This window comes from Heterodontus francisci, chromosome 6, assembly GCF_036365525.1.
Source record: "Heterodontus francisci isolate sHetFra1 chromosome 6, sHetFra1.hap1, whole genome shotgun sequence".
Lineage (NCBI taxonomy): Eukaryota > Metazoa > Chordata > Chondrichthyes > Heterodontiformes > Heterodontidae > Heterodontus > Heterodontus francisci.
Window position 1 is genome coordinate 46,463,341 of NC_090376.1, and position 25,595 is coordinate 46,488,935.

Sequence of the window (25,595 nt, forward strand, 5' to 3'; positions counted from 1 at the left end):
CACACTTTCCCACATAATACTCCATCTGCCACCTTGATTACATAGAATCCTAAGGGTAAGTCATGGCAGGAGAGCTCAGCCCCGTGATCTGCTCCTCCTGCGCTATGTGGGAAATCAGGGACACTGGAAGTGTCCCTGGCGACTATGTGTGCAGGAAGTGTATCCATCTGCAGCTACTGACTACCCACGTAACGGAGCTGGAGCTGCAGGTGGATTCACTGTGGAGCATCCGCGATGCTGAGGACATCGTGGATAGCACGTTTAGTGAGGCGGCCAGACCGCAGGTAATGGCTGCACAGGCAGAAAAGAGATGGGTGACCACCAGACGGAGTAGTAGGCGCAGGCAGGTAGTGCAGGAGTCCCCTGTGGCCATCCCCCTCTCAAACAGATATACCGCTTTGGATACTGTTGGGGGGATGACCTCCCAGGGGAAAGCAGCAACAGCCACGTTCATGGCACCATGGAGGGCTCTGCTGCACAGCAGGGGAGGAAAAGGGTTGGAAGAGCTATAGTGATAAGGGATTCTATCATAAGGGGTGCAGATAGGCATTTCTGTGGCCGCAAACGAGACTCCAGGATGGTATGTTGCCTCCCTGGTGCTAGGGTCAAGGATGTCTCGGAGTGGCTGCAGGACATTCTGAAAGGGGAGGGTGAGCAGCCAGAGGTCGTGGTCCATATTGGTACTAATGACATAGGCAGGAAAAGAGATGAGGTCCTGCAAAGTGAATATCGGGAGTTAGGCAGAAGGTTAAAAAGCAGGACCTCTAGGGTTGTAATCTCAGGATTACTCCCTGTGCCACGTGCTAGTGAGGTTAGGAATAGGAGGATTAGGCAAATGAATGCGTGGCTGAAGGGCTGGTGTAGGCGGGAGGACTTCAGCTACTTGGATCATTGGGATCTCTTCTGGTGCGGAGGTGACCTGTACAAGAAGGACGGATTGCATCTAAACTGGAGGGGGACCAATATCCTTGCGGGGAGGTTTGCTAGCACTACTTGGGAGGGTTTAAACTAGTCTTGCAGGGGGGTGGGACCCAAAGTAGTAGTCTCTCCGATGAGATAGTTGAGACAAATGTAGAGGTTAAAGCAAGCAAGTCCAGTAGGCAGGACAGGGAGCGTGGAAGGTCTGGTAGGCGAAACTGCATTTACTTTAATGCAAGAAGCCTTACAGGTAAGGCAGATGAACTCAGAGCATGGATCGGTACATGGGATTGTGATATTGCTATTACGGAAACGTGGTTGAGGGATGGGCAGGACTGGCAGCTTAATGTTCCGGGGTACTGATGCTTCCGGCATGACAGAGGTGGAGGTAAGAAAGGAGGGGGAGTTGCACTATTGATTAGGGAGGACATCACGGCAGTACTGAGAGAGGATATCCCAGGGGGAATGTCCAGCGAGGCCATATGGGTAGATCTTAGAAATAGGAAAGGGGTGATCATTTTGATGGGATTATACTATAGGCCCCCCCAATAGTCAGAGGGAAGTGGAGGAGCATATATGTAGGGAAATCACAGATAGGTGTAGGAATTATAGGGTTGTAATAGTAGGTGATTTTAACTTCCCTAATATTGACTGGGACTGCCTTAGTGCTAAGGGATCAGATGGGGAAGAATTTGTTGAGTGTGTCCAGGATGGTTTTCTGAAGCAGTATGTGGATGGCCCTACTCGAGAAGGGGCTACACTCGACCTCCTCTTAGGAAATGAGGATGGGCAGGTGGTTGATGTGTCAGTGGGGGAGCACTTTGGGACCAGTGACCATAACTCTTTTAGCTTCAAGATAGTTATGGGAAAGGATAGGACCGGTACTCAGGTTGAAGTCCTAAATTGGGGGAAGGCTAATTTCGATGGCATCAGACAGGAACTCTCAAAAGTTGAATGGGAGAGGCTGTTTACAGGTAAAGGGACGTCTGGCAAGTGGGAGGCTTTTATAAGTGAGATAGGAAGAGTTCAGGGCTGGCATATTCCTGTTAGATGGAAGGGCAAGGCTGGCATGTTTAGGGAACCTTGGTTGACGAGGGATATTGAGGGTCTGGTCAGGACAAAGAAGGAGGCATATGTCAGGTATAGGCAGCTGGGATCGAGCGAGTCCCTTGAGTATAGGGGATGTAGGACTACACTTAAGAAGGAAATTAGGAGGGCAAAAAGAGGCCATGAGATTTCCCTGGCAGATAAGATAAAGGAGAATCCTAAAAGATTCGACAAGTATATTAAGAGTAAAAGGGTAGCTAGGGAGAGAGTAGGTCCCCTTAAGGATCAGTGTGGCAATCTATGTGTGGAGCCACAGGAAATGGGCGAGGTCTAAATGAATATTTCTCGTCCGTATTTACCGTAGGGAGGATCATGGAAGCTAGTGAGTTCAAGGGAGGGTACAGCGATATCCTGGAGCATATCAACATTACAAAGGAGTAGGTGTTGGAGGTTTTAAAGTGCATTAAGGTGGATAAATCCCCAGGGCCTGACCAGGTGTATCCTAGGATGCTATGGGAAGCAAGGGAGGAGATTGCTGGGGCCCTGGCAGAGATTTTTGTATCATCGTTAGCCATGGGTGAGGTACCGGTAGACTGGAGGATAGCTAATGTTGTGCCTTTATTTAAGAAGGGCAGCAGGGATAAGCCTGGGCCGGTGAGCCTTACATCAGTGGTGGGAAAGTTATTGGAAGGGATTCTGAGAGACAGGATTTATATGCATCTGGAAAGGCATGGTCTGATTAGGGATAGTCAGCTTGCCTTTGTGCGTGGGAAATCATGTCTCACGAATTTGATTGAGTTTTTTGAGGAGGTGACCAAGAGAATTGACGAGGGCAGGGCGATGGATGTTGTCTACCATGGACTTTAGCAAGGCCTTTGACAAGGTCCTGCACGGTAGGCTGGTCCAGAAGGTTCGAACACATGGGATCCAGGGTGAGCTAGCAAATTGGATACAAAATTGGCTTGGTGGTCGTGGAGGGTTGTTTTTCAGATTGGAGGCCGGTGACCAGTGGTGTGCCACAGGGATCAATGCTGGGTCCTCTATTGTTTGTCATATATATTAATGACTTGGATGTGAATGTAAGGGGCATGATTAGTAAGTTTGCAGACGACACCAAAATTGGTGGTATAGTGGACAGTGAAGAAGGTTGTCTAAGGTTCCAACAGGATATAGATCAACTGGGAAAGTGGGCAAGGGATTGGCAAATGGAATTTAACGCAGACAAGTGCGAAGTGATGCATTTTGGGAAGTTAAACCAGGGCAGGACATGTACAGTGAATGGCAGGGTCCTGGGGAGTGTGGTTGAGCAGAGAGACCTTGGGGTGCAAGTACATAGTTCCCTGAAACTGGCAACACAGGTAGACAGGGTGGTGAAGAAGGCATATGGCATGCTTGCCTTCATTGGCCGAGGCATTGAGTACAAGAGTTGGGACGTCATGTTACAGTTGTACATGACGTTGGTTAGGCCGCATTTGGAGTACTGTGTGCAGTTCTGGTCGCCGCACTACAGGAAAGATGTGATTAAGCTAGAGAGGGTGCAGAAAACATTCACAAGGATGTTGCCTGGTTTGGAGGGCTTGAGTTACAAAGAGAGATTGGATAGGTTGGGTCTGTTTTCCCTGGAGCGAAGGAGGCTGAGAAGGGACATGATAGAGGTATATAAAATTATGAGAGGCATAGATAGGGTAGATAGCCAGAGTCTGTTTCCCATGGTAGGGCTAACTAAAACTAGAGGGCATAGATTTAAGGTGAGAGGGGGGATTGTTAAAGGGGATCAATGGGGTAAATTTTTCACACAAAGAATAGTGGGTATCTGGAATGAACTGCCTGAGGAGGTGGTGGAGGCAGGAACAGTAGTGACATTTAAGAGGCATCTGGACAGGTACTTGAATGAGCAAGGCATAGAGGGATATGGAATTAAAGCAGGTAGATGGGATTAGTACAGATAGGCATTTTGGTCGGCATGGACGCGGTGGGCCGAAGGGCCTGTTTCTATGCTGTACGACTCTAATCATTGAAAGTTTAAGGCACCGAAAGAGGCCACATGGCCCATTGTGTCTGTGCCAGCCGAAAAACGATCATTCAAAATTTTGCTGCTGGTATCCTAGCCTGCACCAAACCCCATACCCATCACTTCTGTGCTCACTAACCTACAATAGCTCTGGGTTCACCAAAGCGTCAAGTTTATAATTCTCATCCCCGCGTTCAAATCCCTCCATAAACTTGCTCCTCCCTTTCTCTGTAACCTTCTCCAACCCAAGAGCACTCTGAGAACTCCGCAGTCCTCCAATTCTGACCTTTGGCCCAACTGTGGAGGCGGTGGTTCCTTCAGCCATCTAGGCCCTAAGCAATGGAATTCCTTCTCTGAACCTCTCCATTTCACCTCTTTCCCCACTTTGAGACACTCCATAAATTAAGCTTTCAGTCACCTCTCCGAATATCAACCTCCTTTAGCTCAGTGCCAATTTCTGTTCACACATCTGTGAAATGCCTTGAGACATTTACCTACATTAAAGACACTATAAAAATGCAATTTGTCATTGTTTATGCATGGTACCAATCTTAATTGTCATGTATTCCAGACTGAACCCATTTGTATACTATCTGAGATACAGTTCACTCCTATTAATTTCACATTGTTTTTGCTCAAAATGAAGCAATTTGAATAAAACAGAACTTTTTCTTACACAATTCAGTTCAAATTAACATATCATAGAATCATAGAAAGTTTAAGGCACAGAAAGAGGCCACATGGCCCACCGTGGTCTGTACCTGGTCAAAAAACGATCTACTCATTCTAATCCCACCTTCCAGAATTTAGTCCGTAGCCCTGCAGATTACGGCACTTGAGGTACATATCCAGACTCTCTTTGAATGAGTTGAGGGTTTCTGCCCTAACTACCCTTTCAGGCAGTGAGTTCCAGACCCCCACCACCCTCAGGGTGACAAAGTTTTTCCTCATCTCCCCTCTAATTTTTCTACCAATCACTTTAAATCTATGCCCCCTAGTCTCTGATCTCTCTGCTGAGGTGAATAGGCCCTTCACCTCTACTCTATCCAGGCCCCTCAAAATTTTGTACATTTCAATCAGATCTCCCCTCAGCCTTCTCTGTTCCAAGGATAACAACCCCAGCCTATCCAATCTTTTCTCATAGCTGCATTTTTCTAGTCCTGGCAACATCCTCGTAAATTTCCTCTGTACCCTCTCTAGTGCAATTACATACTTTCTGTAATGAGGTGACCAGAACTGCAACTGCTCAAGTTGTGGCCTAACCAATGAGTAATACAATTCCGGCATAACCTCCCTGCTCTTGTATTCTATACCTCGGCGAATAAAGGAAAGGATTCCATATGCCTTCTTAACCACCTTATCGACCTGTGCTGCTACCTTCAGGGATCTGTGGACATTCACTACGAGGTCCCTTACTCCCTCTACGCTTCTCAGTATTTTCCCATTAATCGTGTATTCCTTTGCCTTGTTTGACCTCCCCAAATGCATCACCGCACACTTCTCCAAGTTGAATTCCATTTTCCACTTTTCTGCCCATCTGACCAGACTATCAATATCTTCCTGTCGCCTGCAGCTATCCTCCTCGCTATCTACTGCATGGCCAATCTTTGTGTCATCCTCAGACTTCTTGATCATGCCCCCTACATTTACGTCCAAATCGTTAATATACACCACAAAAAGCAGGGGACCCAGTACTGAGCCCTGCTGAACGCCACTAGAAACAGCCCTCCAGTCGCTAAAACAGCCGTCAACAATTACCCTTTGTTTCCTGCTACTGAGCGAATTTTGTTTCCACCTTGTTGCATTTCCCTGGATCCCATGGGATTTTATTTTGTTAACCAGTCTGCCATGTGGGACCTTTTCAAAAGCCTTGTTAAAATCCATGTAGACCACACCAACTGCACGACCCTCATCTGTCATCCTTGTTACTTCTTCAAATAATTCGATCAAGTTGGTCAAACAAGATCTCCCCTCAACAAATCCATGCTGACTATCCTTGATTAACCTGTGCCTTTCTAAGTGACAGTTTATCCTGTCTCTCAGAATAGATTCCAATAATTTGCCCACTACTGAGGTTAGGCTGACTGGCCAGTAATTATTCGGTCTATCCTTCGCTCCCTTTTTAAACAGAGGTACAACATTATCAATTCTCAAATCCTCCGGCACCACACCTGAATGCAGTGAGGATTGGAAAATGATAGTCAGACCCTCTGTTATTTCCTCTCTTGCTTCTTTTAACAGCCTAAGATACATTTCATCTGGCCCTGGTGATTTATCAATTTTCAAGGATGCTAATCCCGTTAATACTTCCTCTCTCCCTATGTTTATCACATCCAACACTTCACATTCTTCCTCCTTAACTACAATATCTGCATCGTTCCCCTCTTTTGTGAAGACAGACGCGAAGTATTCATTAACAACCATACCAATATTTTCCACTCCTATACATAGGTTATCTTTTTGGTCTTTTATGGGCCCTACTGTACAAAGAACAGTACAGCACAGGAACAGGCCATTCGGCCCTCCAAGCCTGCGCCGATCTTGATGCCTGCCTAAACTAAAACCTTCTGCACTTCCGGGGCCCATATCCCTCTATTTCCTTCCTATTCATGTATTTGTCAAGCTGTCTCTTAAACGTCGCTATCGTATCTGCTTCCACCACCTCTCCTGGCAACACATTCCAGGCACTCACCACCCTCTGTGTAAAGAACTTGCCTCGCACATCCCCTCTAAACTTTGCCCCTCTCACCTTAAACCTATGTCCCCTAGTAACTGACTCTTCCATCCTGGGAAAAAGCTTCTGACTATCCACTCTGTCCATGCCGCTCATAACTTTGTAAACCTCTATCATGTCGCCCCTCCACCTCCGTCGTTCCAGTGAAAACAATCCGAGTTTTTCCAACCTCTCCTCATAGCTAATGCCCTCCAGACCAGGCAACATCCTGGTAAACCTCTTCTGTACCCTCTCCAAAGCCTCCACGTCCTTCTGGTAGTGTGGCGACCAGAATTGCACGCAATATTCTAAGTGTGGCCTAACTAAGGTTCTGTACAGCTGCAACATGACTTGCCAATTTTTATACTCTATGCCCTGACCGATGAAGGCAAGCATGCCGTATGCCTTCTTGCCTACCTTATCCACCTGCCTTGCCACTTTCAGTGACCTGTGGACCTGTACGCCCAGATCTCTCTGCCTGTCAATACTCCGAAGGGTTCTGCCATTTACTGTATACCTCCCACCTGCATTAGACCTTCCAAAATGCATTACCTCACATTTGTCCGGATTAAACTCCATCTGCCATTTCTCCGCCCAAGTCTCCAACCGATCTATATCCTGCTGTATCCTCTGACAATCCTCATCATTATCCGCAACTCCACCAACCTTTGTGTCGTCCGCAAACTTACTAATCACACCAGCTACATTTTCCTCCAAATCATTTATATATACTACAAACAGCAAAGGTCCCAGCACTGATCCCTGCAGAACACCACTAGTCACATCCCTCCATTCAGAAAAACACCCTTCCACTGATACCCTCTGTCTTCTATGACTGAGCCAGTTGTGTATCCATCTTGCTAGCTCACCTCTGATCCCGTGTGACTTCACCTTTTGTACCAGTCTGCCATGAGGGACCTTGTCAAAGGCTTTACTGAAGTCCATATAGATAACATCCACTGCCCTTCCTTCATCAATCATCTTCGTCACTTCCTCAAAAAACTCAATCAATACTGTGTCCTTAGTTATCCTCTTACTCTTAATGTATTGATAAAACATCTTTGGGTTCACCTTGATTTTGCTTGCCAATGTTCTTCCATGCCCTCTCTTTGCTTTCCTAATTTCCTTTTTGATTTCACCCCTGCATTTTCTATATTCCTCTCAGCTTTCTGTAGTGTTGAGTTCTCGATGTCGGACATAAACTTTCCTTTTCTGCCTTATCTCACCCTGTGGGATCCTTGACATCCATGGTGCTCTAGATTTGGCTGCCTCACCCTTTTTCTTTGTGGGAACATGATTACCCTGAACCCCTTGAATCTCCCCTTTGAATGCCTCCCACTGTTCTGACACCGATTTACCTTCAAGTAGCTGTTTCCTGTTCACTTTCGCTTAATGACTCCTCAGTTTAGTAGAATTGGATTTGCCCCGGTTGAGAACTCTAACTCCTGTTCTATCTCTGTCCTTTTCCATAATTATGTTAAAACTGAATTGTGATCACTACCAGCAAAATGGTCTCCCACTGCCACTCCTTCCACCTGCCCATCTTCATTTCCTAAAACTAAGTCTAAAACTGCACCTTCCCTTGTTGGACTTGCTACATACTGGGCAAAACAGTTCTCCTGAATGTTCCTCCACAATTCTGCTCCCTTAATTCCTTTCACCCTAATACTAATGTTGATAATTAACATCCCCTACTATTACTGCCTTATTGTTCTTGCACTTCTCAGAGATTTACCTACATATCTGCTCTTCTATCTCCCTCTGACTGTTTTTGGGGTTCTATAGTACACTCCCAGCAGTGTGATTACCCCTTTTTTGTTCCTTAGCCCAATCCATATGGCCTCATTTGATGAACCTTCCAACATATCATCCCTCCTCACAGCTGTAATAGTTTCCTTGACCAAAATTGCCACTCCCCCTCCTTTCTTATCCCCCTCCTTATCACGTCTGAAAACCCTGTAACCAGGATCGTTGAGCTGCCATTCCTGTCCCTCCTTAAGCCATGTTTCTGTAATAGCTATGATATCATACTGCCACGTGTCTATCTGTGTCCTCAGCTGATCTGCCTTATTTGCTATACTCCTTGCATTGAAATAGATACCCTTGAGCACTGCCAAACTCTTTTTTTTTTTAATGTTTTAACCCTCGTTTCCTCTGCCTTCCAGACTCATGCATTAATTTTCCGCCTTCCATTTTAATTTCTGATTTTGTCCCAGCTGAGTCTACCCTCGGGTCCCCATCCCCCTGCCAAACTAGTTTAAGCCATCGCCAACAGCATTAGCAAAACGTCCCCCAAGGAACTCAGTCCCAGCTCTGTTCAGGTGCAACCTGTCTGGCCTGCAAATGTCCCATATCCTCCAGAGCTGGTCCCAATGTCCCAGGAATCTGAAGCCCTCCCTTCTGCACCATTTTTCCAGCCATGCATTCATCTGTCTTATCCTTTTATTTCTATACTCACTGATGCATACTGATGTAATAGTAATATCACAGAATTGTTTTCAAGAGCATATATGAAAGCTGCACCAAATTTTCAACTTTAGCACTTTGTTTATGAAGCACTCAGTTCTCCGATCACTCTGTGTTCCACACTCTTATGTTTACTTATGTAGTTTATCACCAAGTTGTGCAATGCAGGTTCCCTATTTGATTCTACACCTAATGACTTCCCAGTTTTAAGCTGTAGCAGCACTACACTGAACCATTTCTCTAAAGGGGAGGGTAAGTAGAAAAGGAACTCCAATGCCACTGGCAACCAGTTCAAGAGCAGCACAACCTGAGACCTGAAAACATAAGCACTGTCGCTCTGCCCGCTTTACTAAGGATGTAAATTGTGAGACTGACATTGGACAATGGCAGACAGTAACTAAGTTGAGGAAGGAGATCAACAAAGAAACAGAATAATGCAGCTTTGGTATATTTTTAAAAAAACATGGCATCAGTATTGTCACTTATTGTGTCTTATGAAATGTATTTAGAGAGAGATGGAAACTTTAAAGCAGGACTGACTGTTATTGCTACTGTACAATATTCAATGAAAATATGTCTTTTTCATCTGGATTTTACTGTTAAATGTAATTATAAAAATTGTTATGAAGGTACTTCTGTATTTTTTGTTAAGTTTTTTTTGAGGACTCATTTAAATTGTGGAGATGGATTCATTGGAAGGCTGAAGGTTTTATAAATGCTGGACTTTGTTTTGTTGTTGACAATTCACTGAAAGGACACTAAGATGTTGTTTGAAAACAACCTTTGCTGGAAATCACTTGAAGCTCAATAAACAACAGAAACCTTGGTGACCTGGGGAAGGTGTTTACAGAGAAGCCACATGTCAAGGTTTATGGAGGTCAGGAGATTGACTTTCTGTTTGTGATTTTGCTTCTCGGGTATTGTTTTGGTTCAGTTGGGGTGGGAACTGTTTTGAAGACAGTTGGAGATAACTTGCCAAGGTAAAAACACCCAGCTCACCTCTTTCTCTACCTCTTTGAAGAAACCCTGCAAAGATCCAGTGTGGGAAAGCTAAAATCCCTGATGCTGCATCTCTCCTGCGAAGCTGGGAAAACCTGCCAGATTAATTCTCAACGCTGCTTGAAAAGAACTGCTTTAGAAAAGATCCCAGTGACCTGTCTCCGTATACACGGACACCAGACCAAAAGGGACAACTGACTTCCTTCCATATCTTTTTTTTTCTTCAAGAATTAGCAAGTATTTGGCCAAAGTATTCCTTTTTTGTCTTTTTTTATTGTAACATACCTCTGCGGAGGGAATTTCAGTATGTGTATGAGTGTGTGGAGTATTTAAAAAGGGAACTTTCATATTTCAATCTGTGTGTTAATGCTTTTCTTTGTTACTGGATAAGTCTTGCTTAATAATAAACTGATAATTTTGTTGTTTATTAAAGAAACCTGGTTGTTGAATTTTACTCTGGGATAAAGAATACAGTATATGATTGACTGCATTGCTAACTGGGTAAACATTTAAATATATGTTGTGACCTGTGGAGAAGTGGACCTAGAAAAGACAGAGCACTCCTCCACCACGGTCGTTACAGAATGGATTTTAAATCTAACTGAATTTATTGAATGAGCTTTTTTTTAAAAAATAATCCGCATTGATGCTACCTAAGCACATTTAATGGCTGATTGTATCTGTACACTGTTGTATGGTTGTGCATTAGGTTTCATCAAATTGATTTCTAGTTTCTTGAGTGGAACTAATGGATTGTGGGATAAAAACAGCAAGTGCTGGAAATACTCAGCAGCTTTGACAGCATCTGTGGAGATAGAAACAGAGTTAATGGCCAAAGAGCGGGAGGGGGCGTAAAATGGAGCGGGAGGCTTGGGGGTTCCTTCCCAACCGGCTCCCGCCTCCGCTTGCACTTTACGCAGGGCGGTGGCCAGTTTACGATCACTTAAGGGCCTCTGTCCACCGCCACGGGAATTTTACCCTTGGCTGGTCGGGTGGCCCAGGTCTGAGAGAAGCTGCCCGACAAAAGCAGGCGGCTTTCTGACGGTTTGGGGGTGGCGGGGGGTGGTGGTGGTGTGCCCTCATGATCAGGCATCCTGTGCCCGATGGAGGGACGCCTCCACAGTCCCAACCACACCCAATACGCCCCTCGACCCCCCCCCCCCCCCCGCCCAGATGACCACCCTTGCCTCGCCGGGGCCCGACCGATCAGCCCCGGCGAGGCCCCAAAACCTTAGGGGCTGCCAGACATCATCTTTCCGATGGCTGGGTTGCAGTCCCAGCAATGGCCACCGCTCCTGGTGGCCCAGCTAGGACAGAGAGCTGCCTGCCAGCTTATAGTAATTTTAGCCTGTTTGCATTTGGTCTGACAACATGCTCGTTTTCAGCTTCAAAGATGCTAGTAGAACATGCTGGGCTTCAGCATGTAATTTTCCATGATCAAGACCATGCTCCATCGTTCAACTTGGAGGCACTTTCTCATACATGTGGGGAAAGGGTTGAAATAAGCTTCAGTTCAGAAGATACTAGGTTTGATTGGAAATTGGTGTCTCGCTATGAAGATGAGACAAGTGCTGGAAAAGCGAGATGAAGAACTATCCTAGAGCTTGTTGTATTTTTCACAGGAATTTATCATCTTCCTGCTTGCAAAAGGATTATCAAAATTTATTAAAGTTTGAAATCATTCATTGGATGTCTCCAGAAAGGCAGATTTTATCCTTTTGAGTCATAGATGGTGATTGGAAAGATTTGAGCTTGGGACTTTCAGTTGTAAAACATTAATTGTAGCAGGTTTTCATCTGTTCACGCCATATGTCTGAGGCTATACTCATTTGATAACCTGACTCATCATCCCACTGAGCCCTGGGCAGTGGCAAACAACCTGGCCAACTTAGGCCACCTGAGTAGGGTAGTGGGACCCTTGATGCCATCAAAAGGAGTTGACTGCTGCAGAATAAGTCGGCGGCATCCACAAAAACCTGTGTCTTAGGGGAATGACATCGTCATGACCAGAGACTAAGGTTGAAGCAACCCCAACTGAAACCTCTATTGACAACACATTAATATACAGCAGAAATCCCTCACACAATGGAAGGCAAGAAAAGAAAAGGCCATAAAGCCCATGGCCAAAATAGGTACTGTACAATTGGTAAATTATACAGTCAATAGTCAGAGGCAAGATCTCAAAATGAAGTCCTGAAGTCAAAGCCACTATGCACCTACAACACTTGGACATGAAGAACAGAAGAATCACTATCATTTGATTGAAGGATTAGAGGGCTTTAAGTGGAGCATCATAGGTCTAGCAGAAACAAGAAGGGAAGGAGAAGGTCGAAAAGAGATTCAAGGAGATGTGTGGTTGTAATATCAAGGAAAAACAGAAAACAGTAAAGAAGCAAGAGGAATTGGATTCCTCATATACCCAAAGATGACAGACTATGTTAAACAAGTCAATAGTTGCTCAGATAGTCATCTCACTTCAAATACAGTTGGCATGGAAGGAAGAATTGTGTATAGTCCATGTCTATGCAGCAACCAGTGATCATACAGAGGAGGAAATCAAGGAATTGTATGAAGATGTTACGAAGGCAATAGAAGAACAGAAATTGAAGTACACAATTGTCATGGGTGATGTCAGTGCTAAGATAGGAAAATCCAAATCAGGAGAAGAATCAGTTATAGAAAAATTTGGAGTTGCAGAAAGAAATAAGAGGAGAAAGGCTGATTGCATTTGCAGCTCAGCATGGGCTTGTTATCACAAACACATTTTTCAAGAAAAACAAAAATCGATATTGGACATGGGAAAGTCCAAATGGAACTTTCAAGAATCAAATTGATTTTATACTGAGCAGTCAAAGGGGAATAGTGGAAAACAGTGAAGTCATCACCAAGATGGATATTGCCAGCGACCACACGATGATGAGAGCAGCACTGAGCATCAATAAAAAATTTGCCAGACTGAAATTTATCAATAACAAGAAGAAGCAGCAAGCAAATCTCTTCAAGCTTATAGAAGAGGGAGGAATTACAACTGTGACTCAAAAATAGATTTGATGGTCTTGAAGTTGAAGAGGTGCACCTTGACACAAGATGTAACAAATAATAATGGAAGAAGCTGCAAAAATTGCACCAAGACAACCAGTCAAAAATCCAACGAGGACAAAGAAATTGATGTTATTGATGCAAGACGTAAGGTACTCAGAAGAATATCACACAAAAAAGTCTCTGAGAAAATTGCATATGCTGTAGCAGTTAAATAACTAGGAAAAAGCGATGCCAAAGGAACCGGATGAGAAGAGAGGAGCAAATTAAAACAATATCAGAAACAGGAAGAGGGCCAAAAGAAATCTTTAAAAGAAACATGGCAAAAAAAAAATCAACAATTTTTTTTTAAAAAAGCAGATGGCAACCTTGCATTAAAAATAGGAGAGAAGTGTTTCAGGTATGTTCGCACTTCTACTAGGACATAGATAGTTCCAAATCAAAAGGATCTGAAGGTAAAGAAACAACAGTGTCATCAGATGCAAACAAAATTCGAAGTGTTACTGAGGCAGAAGTTGAAAATGCATTGAAACAGATGAAAAGAAACAGGGCCCCAGGATAGGATGAACTAACTAGTGATATACTTAAGCAGGGAGGTAATGAGACAATCACACAGCTCACTATATTCTATAACCAAATATTCAAGAAACAAAAGATATTGCGAAGTTGGAAAGAAGCAAAAATTATTATCCTTCATAAAAAAGGCGACAGAACAGACATTACAATTTACCGACCCATCAATTATCTCATTTGAACAAAATTTTAATTAGAATTATTCAAAATAAAATTAAGACATTAGACTAAGAGAACAGGTGGGGTTTAGGGAAGGATACTCTAAAACAGACCATCTACATAAAATGGACCAATTCATTGAGAAGGCAAAAAAAAATCTGTTGAACCAGTGCATGGGATATTTATTGACTATGATAAAGCATTCAATTCAGAAGAACATAGAGATTTATTTATAGCTTTAAGGAAAACAGAAATAAATGAGGGAACTATTACAGCCAGGTGAGGAGGGGGTCTCAGGCTCCCCTTTCCCCTTTCCTCTCGTTTGACTGCAACAGGGTTTATTCCTTTTAAAAACAGTGGTTGTGCTTACCGCCTGAGTGAGTGTTTTACCTCATTCCTCTAACATGATTGAAAAAGAAACAATTGGACAGGTTTTCTTGAGTTTAAACCAGAAAGAGGTAAGTTTATTCTACTTAACACTCTAACCCAATTTAAAATACTAAAAGAACACTACAGATTCATGCATACATTCACACGAGAGTCACACGCACACACAAATAGATTACAGAGGGAAATCGATTTGGTGGTTGGATTAAAGTCCAGAATGAATGGAACTTAAATACATTCTGTTAATGCTGTAATCTTGAAGTCCTCGCTGGTTCAAGTGCACTGTGGTTGATTTGCTTTGCTCAGAGTTCCTGAAGGCAGACTTGGTTGTTGATTCTCTTCCTTTGGTAGCTGGCTGTAGCAGTCTGTTGGCTTGGAGGGTGTCCTTTAGTTGCAGCCGGTTCTTTTCTTGATATTTCCTGGTGGGGGAGAGAGAGGGAGACACAGGGGATCAGCCACCTGTTTTGTTGCTGTATTTTCAGTTATTGCCTGTCTGCTGTCTGTGTCACAAAACGTCACTTTCTTCAGAGATGAGCATGGTTCTATCAATCCCCTTTGTTTCTAAGGAGGTTTTTTTCCGGAATCTTCCAATGAGATTCAAGGTACTACATTCCCCAGGATGTCCATTCACACTTGGAGGGGGTTGGCTCTTTCAAAGTTAATGGGTGGGAATGGCCATTCTAGGTAATTCAATCACTTAGAGAAAACCATCGTCCTGGCTGAGCTTCTGATAGACTTTTTGTCTCCAGTCCAGAGTCCTCGTATTTCAAATGTAAATTGCAGTAGCCATCTTGGTTGCTATTTTTTTTTTTAAAGTTAACTTGTAGGATTTTTTCCATTAATAGTCTCAGGTAAGTTTCCAACCAATGAAATTAATATGGCACATAGGGTTTTCCTGACAGAACTGTGGAGATCATAGAAGACATTTTCACAGATGCAACGGCCAGAATACACATCGACAAGGATGTAACACAGTTGATAAATATTGAAAGAAGAGTGAGACAAAGGCATACAATCTCACCAAAAATATTAATCTCGGTAATGGAGGCATATTCAGGAGAGGATTAAATATTGATGGAGAAAAAAATAAACAGACTTGCATTTTGCGGATGATGTCACACTAATTACTTCATCTGTTAGAGTTGGAAGTACAACTAAATAACTTTGAGAATAAAAATATTGGACTGAAAATGCACAAAGGAAAAGCAATGCATATGCAGCACTTTAAGACAGAAGGTACCATACAAATTGAAGACCAAGAAATTGAAAAAGTGAAAATACAAATATCTGAGCCAAACATTTAAGATAGAGGGTATTTCTCTTCCTTTAATTGTGTCTCCTATTTTCACTCATTCTTTTCCCTTCCTCTCTCTCTAATTTGTGCACTTTTCCAGTTATGGTGTCTTTGTTTCTTTTTGCATTGTTTCTTTCTGACTTTGTGTATGTCTCTCCTACCCTCTGTCTCCACAGTCTACATCGCTGTCTTACACTCTTTTACTTGTGTATTTAATATCTACTTAGTTTTTTTGTCACTAAGATGTGCAAGAAGATTGCAGACAACGTATACAAACAGAATAAGAGGGGGCAGTGAGGAGGACCTTCTTGAGAGGTTCTGCAATGTAAGCAGATAGCAGAGAAGGTGGGACTGAGGAAAGGACCAGAAGATAGTTGGTGATTGCACAATTTGGTTTGAGAGAAGTGCTGAACCGCTAGTACAGAATAATTTGTTGTAACTTTTAAAAGCCACTTTCACTTGTAGCTCATTGAAACAGCATGGTTATTTAACAGTTAAGGCAGTGACTAATTCTTGTCCTGTCGGTGTGTAGTACCTTGTGCAATGCCTTTGAAAGGACATGCAATGGATCTGAAATTTAATTATATAAATAATTATATAAATACTACAGAATAACATTTAATGGCATTGGTAAACGTAATATATTCTTTGGTCTGTTAGTTTTTTTATTTACTGTGGCTACATTTAGGATATAATTTTTATTGACACATTTCTTCCTTCCCCTCTTATCCAGAAGATGTTGACTCGACAAATGACTAGCATTCATATGTGAACCTTAGCAGGTTATTGATCGCAGGAGACTATAAATGAGCCTGATTCTCTGTCTATTGAACATTTAGATGAGCATTTCCAACAGGGGTCCATGCATAGTGATCTGCGTTTTCCACTCCCTAACCCAGGACACTGTACCCAGTTTTACTATCTCAGTTAAGATGAACTATCAACTGGCTGAATAAATTTGCCATGCCATTTCAGGGGTCTACATTTCATTCAATTTTTATAATGGCCTTTATTTGATCCAACATATAAAAAGGACCCCTTTTAACTATGCAGTCCATTCTGAATAGATACTATATCTCTTGATTTCACACACTGGCTCATTCTTTAACTTTAACCATTGACAACAAGAGTATTGCATTTTTTAAGCTGGAGAGCTGATGTTTTAAGGAACTATAGGGACTTTGCAGTAGAGGGTGTTTCAAAAACTCGGAAATGAAGTGCTTCGGCAATGGAAGGAACAACACTCTGTGGGACTCCTTGCTTTGGAATGGTTAACAGTGTCACCAAGGAAAAAACACAAAAAAATGTTGCCTGTTACCTTACCGAGCCTTAATGCAAGAACTGGATTTAAGCAGCAGATATACCAGGCTGAACGAGCTTTGCAGCCGAGGAGCTGCTGGATGATTTAGGTAAGTTTCTTTTTTCTTGTTAATAGATTACCACTGATCCATTAGTTGGAGGAATAAGAGTAAACTGGCACAGGAAGACTCATCATTTTAAATGCGTAGACAATTAAAGCAAATAGATTGCTGGGATATATAGTCAGAACAGTAGAGTGTAAGTCTTCGGAATAATGCTAGGTCTTCACAGTATACTGGTCAGATCCAGTACAGATCTGTTCACTATATCACACTTACATATGTGCCAATCATAGTTTTGTGGTAGCACTGTCATTTCTGAATCACAATGTTCCAGAGACATGAGAATATAATCTAGTTTGACACTTTGGTGCAGTACTGAGAGAATGATGCACTGATGGAGGTGATGTATTTTGGATGAGATGTTAAACCACAACTCTGTCTGTCCCCTCAAGTGGATGTAAAAGATATCACAGCACTTAAAAGAGCAGCACAGGAGTTACAATCGTGATTACACATCAGATGTAATTCATTGGATGTGAAGCACTTGTCCTAAGGATGTGAAAAGCAGTACATAACTGCAAGTTTATTTGTTCATCTACAAACATTAGAGAAGGTGTAAAGAGCAACAAGATTATCCTATGTGTAAGAAAGATGAGATATGAGGAAATATTGGAGAAGCTCGAGCTTTTTTAAAAATTCATTCATGGGATGTGAGCATTGTTGGTAAGGCCAGCATTTATTGCCCATCCCTAATTGCACTTGAGAAAATGGTGATGAGCTGGAAAGAAAACATTTTGTGGTACACCAAATACCAAATATTAAACGTTAGGCATATCACACTTTGGTGAGCCAGGTGAGTAGCCCTGACCACTGTCTGAGGCTGAACCAGACTGTTTGCAACCTTGGCATTCTATTTAATCTGAGCTGAGCTTCCAATGCTACATCCTCTCGATCACCAAGAGTGCCTACTTCCACCTCTGTAACATCACCCATCTCTACCCCTGCCTCAGCTCATCTGCTGGAGGTTCATCTATGCCTTTGTTACCTGTAGCTTCAGCTATTCCAGTGGTCTCCTGGCTGGCCTCCCACATTGCGACCTCCATGAACTTGAGTTCATCCACAACTCTGTTGCTTGTATTCTAGCTCACAACAACACCTGTTCATCCCTTATTCCCTGTGGTTGCTGACCTACATTGACTCCCGGTCCAGTAACACCTCAATTTTAAATATCTTATCCTTGTTTTCAGATCCCCACATGGCCTCGCTCTTTCCTATCACAGTACCTAAGCCAGCCTAAGTATCCTGCAAGATCTTTGTGCTCCTCCAATTCTGGCCTCTTGTTTATCTCTGATTTTCTTTGTTCTTGGTGGACTTGCCTTCAGCTGCTTAGACCCTAAGCTTTGGAATTCCCTCCCGAAACCCCTACACCTCTCTTTCCTCCTTTTAAGATACTCCTTGAAACCTACCTCTTTGACCAAGCTTTTGGTCACCTGTCCTAATATCTCCATATGTGGCTCAGTGACAAATTTGTTTGATTATAGCTCCTGTGAAGCACCTTGGGACGTTATACTATGTTAAGGGCACTATATAAATGTAAGTTGTTTTCATAGGGTGAGAGGCATTAAACTTTAATTGGTGAAAAGTTAATTAAACCAGTATTAGAAAGTAGTTCTTAACTTTTCAAGTAAATAAATGCTTGGAGTAATTTGCCAAGAAGGGCAGTTAAAGAAAAATCGTTCATGATGTTGAGAATCAGTATTCTAAATAGAAAGTTATAGTACTAAAGGGATGAACTTCAATGAGTTGAATGGCCTTCTCTTGTCCTTGATGTTTCCTGTGTTGTTTTGTTTTTCTCCCAGCTGAAGAAGTTGAATTTGTCCTGAATTCTAATAACGCCATTAAAATAGAACAATTTATTGTGAGGAGCCACCAGCGATATTTTTGAACCTCTTAGTTATGAATTCAGAATCTGTAACCGGGGAAATTATTAACTCTGTTTGGGAAGCTGAATTTCCATGGTAAATCAACTCTTCATTAAAAGGAAAAACAAAATACAGATTACGAATTCTTTAAAGGTGATACTTAACTGACAGGCAATCCCAATCAAATAACTGACAAATGATGTTGGGATTGTATGTTCAATAAATACATTCAATCTGTCCTCTGACATGTGCTCTGCTTTTACAGTGGATATAAATGGAAATGGTGGATTTTGCCAATGACAGCATAAAATAAAAATAGCCGAGTACAGTGACTCCACAGAAGACATTGTTTTATAGTTGTTTTAACTATTTCTAACATTTTTTATTTGAAATTTTGGTTACTTGTTTTTGTGTATTTCCTGGTGTCATTGCATTTTTTGTGAGAATATTTATTCAGCTTGTAATAATACGCTGGTGTGCGGATGCATAGGAGACCACTACTTTTAGTTTAAATATTCCGTTTTTCACTGTTCCTGTTTTTTCTGAAATCCCATAATAATTCTGTGAAGATTGTTTGAACTTTGAAAACTTCATATGTTGAACAATCTAACCTATGATATATCCACAATGTAAATAATTTCTCAGCAACTACTGTAATGCCACTAACATGCCAAAGTGTGCTGAACCGTAAATAGGCTAATATAAAACAATTAGTGGAAGATGTAGTTGACCATGAATTTTGGTGAATTTTACTATAACCAGTAACCTGTGTCCAATTTTTGTGTCCCATCCTCATTGTGGTGGTGGTGTGGTGAAAGGGTTGAGGAACCAACATATCAGGTGAGGAAAACAGTTGGATAGACTTCTAAGATAATGGGGACCTACGTTGAGATTTTTTTCCCATTGAAATATCAATTGCGAAATACGTTTGCTCAGCAGAACATTCAAAATACTTTCAATAAAGAGTAATACATTTTCTAATTTTATTTATTCCATCATTGTTTTAAAAATGAGGTATTTGCAGTTGAGACTTTGAATGTCAGTACCCATTATGCACAGTAGATTTAGTGAAGATGTGGTCAAGTGCAATACATGAGAATTAGAGGATTTTCTAATAGGAATGGTTAAAAGGAATATTTATCCAGACATTGATTCACTGCATTTATGCTTTTAATGCACTATCTGATGTTTCATTGAATTGTTTTAGTCCTTATTTTTTCCCAGTTCACACATGATGACTTGTTTGCCAGTTTAGAAAACATGCACTTTATAGAAAAAAAAATCAGAGTTGTATGAAGCGTTTTGACCTGTCAAAATGAGTGCAGAATTGAGTTTCTATGAACGTGGCCTGCAGTTGGAGCTGTGGCAATGATGTGTAGCAGCTTGCCAGAAGTATTGGCTCTGAACAATTTGTTCATGTTTGATTTAATAAGGATAGAAACGAAAGTTTTGTACATCACATGGGTGTGCCTGTTAAAGCAAATTACCAAACCTAAAATCTTAACAGACCTTCTGGCCGGAATTTTACGGTGGATGGACGGGAGCCGGACTCCGACGTGAATGTCGGTGGTGAACCTGCTTCCGCCTAGCCCGGGGATCCGTCCCGTATTTTACGGGTCCCCAGGCTTTAATTGTCCCGAGGCGGGACTTCCAACCGCCTGAGGGAGGAGGTCCCACCTCAATGAGCTACTGGCCAATCAGCGGGCTGGCAGCTGTTAGTCCCAGCAGCATCACCGGGAGTGGTGGCCACTGCTGGGACTGAAACTCAGCCGACGCCATGGATCGAGGAGGGAAGGTAATTAGGGGCATGCCTGACCGGGGGATTGGTCCTTCCCTGGTGAGGTTGGAGTGGTTTGGGGGAGGGGGTGTATCTTGGGTCCCAGGGGTGGGTTGGGAGGCAGGGGCGGCCCTCAATCGGGCCGACTGCCACGCCCCCTCCCCCACCGGGGCGCGGAAAGACCGGCAGCTATCGCTGGGTGGCCTTTCACGTCCCCAGCACAGCTGATTGCCACGGGTAAAGTACCCCTGGAGGCGGGCGAGGGCCCTTAAGTGGCAGTTAAGTGGCCACTTAAGGGCCTTGGGTGAGTGGGCTGTTTTCCACCCTCGCCCAACGCCATAAACCTGTCTGGAAGCAGGGCGGGTCGGCCTCCCGTAGCCTGCCGCTCAATTTTATGCTGCCCCCACGCCACCTCCAACCCGCTGGAGCGGTGTAAAATTTCAGCCTATAATTCTGAGAGTTAATAGGTTCTTTATTGAATTTTACTAAATCCTGAATAAAAAACTTCATAGTTTTGTTGTCAAATCTTGCATTTGTTCATTGTTGAAAGGATCAAATATCAAGATGCACATTAAACATTAGGAAGGTAGGGAAGTTGAGCAGAATTTTTCTGCCCAGGATAAATCACTTGCGGAATAAGTTACCAGGATTACTATTGAAGCAAATATTATCAGAGCTCAAAAGGCAATCAGTAGGGTTATGGAGTTATGAAGGAATTGAGAAATATGATGAGAAGTGTAGGTTGTTCTGGGAGCACTTTAAGAATCTGTAAGTGAAAGGACACCGGAGGAAGTGATGTTGAGTCATACATGACCAGGGAGTTGTGGGTGTAGCCCGACAAAGTGAGATATGTGTAGATGTGCTCCTGCAGTAGCTGTGTATATATGTTCCAGTTTAAGTTATAATAAAAACCCACATATTCTTAGTATATTACTTGTAGTCCTGTGAATATTACAACAGTTCACATACCAAAGGAACAGATAATATTATACGGTGGAAATGTTTTTTTTTGAAGAACACCAAATATTACATCATGGCAAGGTTTATTTTTTTCTGAAACACAACAAGAGAGAACAAAGAACAGCTAATTGCTTACCTGGAGTGGCTGAAGATCCTGCACTAGTGCAACTGGCAGAAGACCCCATAACAATGCAGCAACCTAGGACTGCAGACATGCAGACAAGACCCCAGGAGGCTTTGAAACTCTGTGAGTGCAACAGGCAAATTGCTAGGGGATCAGAGCTTTCAACTAATCTGGCAGTGTGTTGAAAACTTAGAAAAGAAATAGTTACAACCATTATGGTATTAATTTTCCTGGGTTTTTGCTTTATGGGCGAAACTGAAGAGCGGGAAGAGCACAACAGCGCCACTGGAGGTCCAGTACAAAGTAAAAGGCTGATTGTGGCACCTGCTGGTACTGCAAGCTGCAGCTCTCTACAGAGAGTAAAAACTGCTTCAGATTGCTCCTCTGCAGTTGCAGAGGCTTTTCGTGAATGTCCAGAGCTACAATTGTGCTGTCCAGTATAAACCAGGCAGCAAAATGGTCACATTGGACACCCTGAGCAGGTTGCCTAACCCGAATAAAGATGCCGATTTCTCGCTAGATTTGCATGTCCATGGTGTGGATACTGAGATTGAAGATGTCTTGAAGATCGATCTCGTGAGTTTCGGACACCACAAATGCGTGCAACTGAGAGATGAGATGGCACGTGATTCTACCCTATCATTGTTGTGGAAGTGATTGTGGAAAGATGGCCTGACACCATACAGGAAATAACCAAATGTCTACGCTGTTTCTGGTCATATCGAGACAGGCTCGGTATATCACGGGGTGATTTTCAAAGGGAAACAGGTCCTGATATCTGAAGCTCTGCGTTCTGATATTTTAACCCAGCTGCATCAAGGACATTTAAGAATAGAACATACCAGACGCCTTGCCAGCGAGACAATCTACTGGCCAGGAATCAACAGTGATGTTGTGGCGGTGGTGAAATCCTGCGAGGCATGTCAAAGTAGTCAGCCAATTCAACAGAAGGAAGCCTTGATTCCGCACGAAACGCCTTCACATCCATTGGCGAATACTGGCACAGGTTTATTTCACATTCCAGGTGGTGATTTCCTCCTTGTTACGGATTATTTCTGTAAGTATCTGGACATCAGATGGCGACGAGATACGTCAAGTGCAGTGGTTGCTGATATGTTCAGTAATCCGTTCAGCCTATTTGGTGTGCCAGAAGAAATTATCTCCGTTAATGGGCCGCAATATGCAGGAAGAACATTCCAAGACATGTGAGCCAGTTAGGGAGTCCATCATGTGACATCGTCGCCGTATTATCCAAAGTCCAATGCTATGCCTGAGTGCATGGTGCCCACCATCAAATTGCTAATTTTGAAGTGTAGGCAGACGAACAAGATCTCAAGGTTGCAATTCTACACCTCCGAACTACTCCATCGGACAGAGTAGATGTTTGGAAGGTAGGTAAGAAATACCCTGTCCAGTCGTCATCTATTTAAGTTTTCCACAGGAAAGGATGTACTTCTTTCCAAACAAGGCAAGTTGAAGGCATCGTATGACAGGCAAGCAGGACCAGAATTAGTAAGTGGCTGTAAGTGAAAGATAATCAGAGGATGTGATGTCGCATCGTACATGACCAGGGAGTTGTGGGTGTAGCCTGATGGAGTGAGATGTGTGTAGATGTACTTCTGCAGTAGCTGTTTATATATGTTCAACTCTAAGTTATAATAAAAACCCACGCATCCTTTGGATATTACTTGTCCTGTGAATATTACATATCACATACCAAAGAAACAGGTAATATTATATAGGTGGGATTGAGATCTATCATAAAGGGATAGGCTTGTTACATCAATTTTTTTTTCTGTTCCTAAATATTTTTATGTTCTATTACTACCTCTGTACAACTCTACTGATGTACATTGACTGTAAGCCATTGACTGTTAGTTTGTATATTCAGTGGAATAGTTCCTCTGAAAAAGAGAAACCCCACAATCTTGGCCATTAAAAGTAGCATGTAAGTTAGAGGATTTATATTCCAGCTTTGAACATGAGGATTTCATCAGTTATCCATTATATACCACATGTATATACTAAATGTATACCACATGTTGTTAGCTCTAGGAAATTGATGTGAGAGCCTTCTACTGAATTATGTGTGAAGTGTTTTGACATTATTGCAAACTGACAGCATACGTTTGTGCTCATATTCAGCTGGCATATGTGGTTTAAAAGTCAGAGGGAGACTTAAACGAGAGAAACTGGAAAATTGAGATTGACATCATCAAAATGAGCACACCAGCTAGCAGAAAAAGTAGCGTTGCCCCTCCTATTGAGTGTGCCTGTTACATTTGTAGATTTTATGTTGAGATGTTGACTGGTTTGAGCTCTTCAGCTACCACTTACAATCTTTATATTGCACGTTCTTTAATTTATTCATGAACATATTTTTGTCTGCACCAAAGTCTAATTCATAGGCAATTCATATTTTGTCAGAATAACATTTCATTAGTGCAACTACAATCTATAGTGAGGTTTCCGTGCACTCCCATTGCAAACAAAAACATTGTCTAAAACCTAGGGTTGTCTGCACTTGTGTTTTTGACTTGCCAGCTATTAGCAAAGTTCATGCCACATGATTTGGTCATAGTCTATATATGTCATGACCCTATGTGCATTAGTGTGCATGTGGTCACATTTTCTATCTTTGCCATTTCAAAAATATGTATAAATGCATTCGTAATTAATGATGCATGCCTTGTTGATAGTAACATTCATCTCACCTAAAGAAACAATGTTTTATGTATCTATATTATAAAATAGAAATATTGGAGTTGCATAGTAATTATCCAGGATCTAAGAGAGCAAAAGACAGCTAGTTCTTGTTCAGAATCCCTTTAAAGGACTGACTGAAGAAAGGGGAGGTGGAGCCCAGAGTGCAAAATGCAAAATAGTTTCACGAAAAGGCAATTAATAGATTCTAAAATGTTGGCAGAGGGAGTAAGCTGGTGTATAAAATCAGATTTATGTGATTGATTCTGTGTTCCAATTATCATGTTACATATGTATTTGATAGCCTTTTGCCATAATTCTTAAGTATTTTAGGCTGTAGTTTGGGAACCAGTTCACTTGTCTACAGTGTTGGACACCGTTGCAGTGCCTACGCTAATGGCACAATAAGTCATTTTGAAAAATCATGACCTTGAAGCATATCTACAAAACTAGTAAGATATTATTTATTTAACAGGAGCAATCTTTGTCTCAAAACAGTGCAAGGGATATATTGTTTTCAAAGTATTTGAATTCTATTTGTTTTGTTTTGTAACAGAAAAGACATAAAGCTGATAATAATGTCAACAAGAAGAAAACCAGAGGTGAGTGCCTGAGAAGTGAGGATTAGAATATTTTGAGCGGTTCTGTGTCTTAAGTAAATTATGTGAGTAAGAACAAAGTGTGCAAACCCCATGGAAATCTAATGGGTATTACAGATCATAAGAAATCACTGTTGTCAAATTGAATCCAATCTCGATGATAATGGAGATGAGCATATATTCACCAGGGATTTCTTGCTTGTAATCCAGGGATTCCTGCTGCAAAGCATCCAGTCTAATGATGAAATGTGAAAGCACTTGCAATTTATTCAATGGTATTTACTGTTTGAAATATATTTTAAGGTTTGTAACAGTACTGAAGTCTGTATGAAGATTACAGTACTTCATCTAACACTGCCCCACTTTCTGAAGTATGCAATCTGATGAAATAATGTTATAATAAAATACTCCTTCAGTAACTGTTAAAAGTTGCTATTATCTGTGGGACACAAATCATCTATGAGTGTAGTTCATTGGCCAAAATTATATGTTGAACTAAAAATAAGTTGTCCAGTAGCGGCTGGTGTCATGGGAGTATTATCT

General features: G+C 42.2%; 1 protein-coding gene across 1 annotated transcript in view; it reads left to right on the top strand.

The window, feature by feature from the left end:
- Positions 1-25,595, top strand: part of atp8a2 (ATPase phospholipid transporting 8A2) — a 709,260-nt gene that overhangs the window by 134,962 nt on the left and 548,703 nt on the right. Inside the window, exon 5 of the mRNA XM_068032841.1 lies at positions 25,010-25,055. Within this exon, the coding sequence (XP_067888942.1) occupies positions 25,010-25,055 (46 nt within the window). The remainder of the gene's footprint in view (positions 1-25,009; positions 25,056-25,595) is intronic.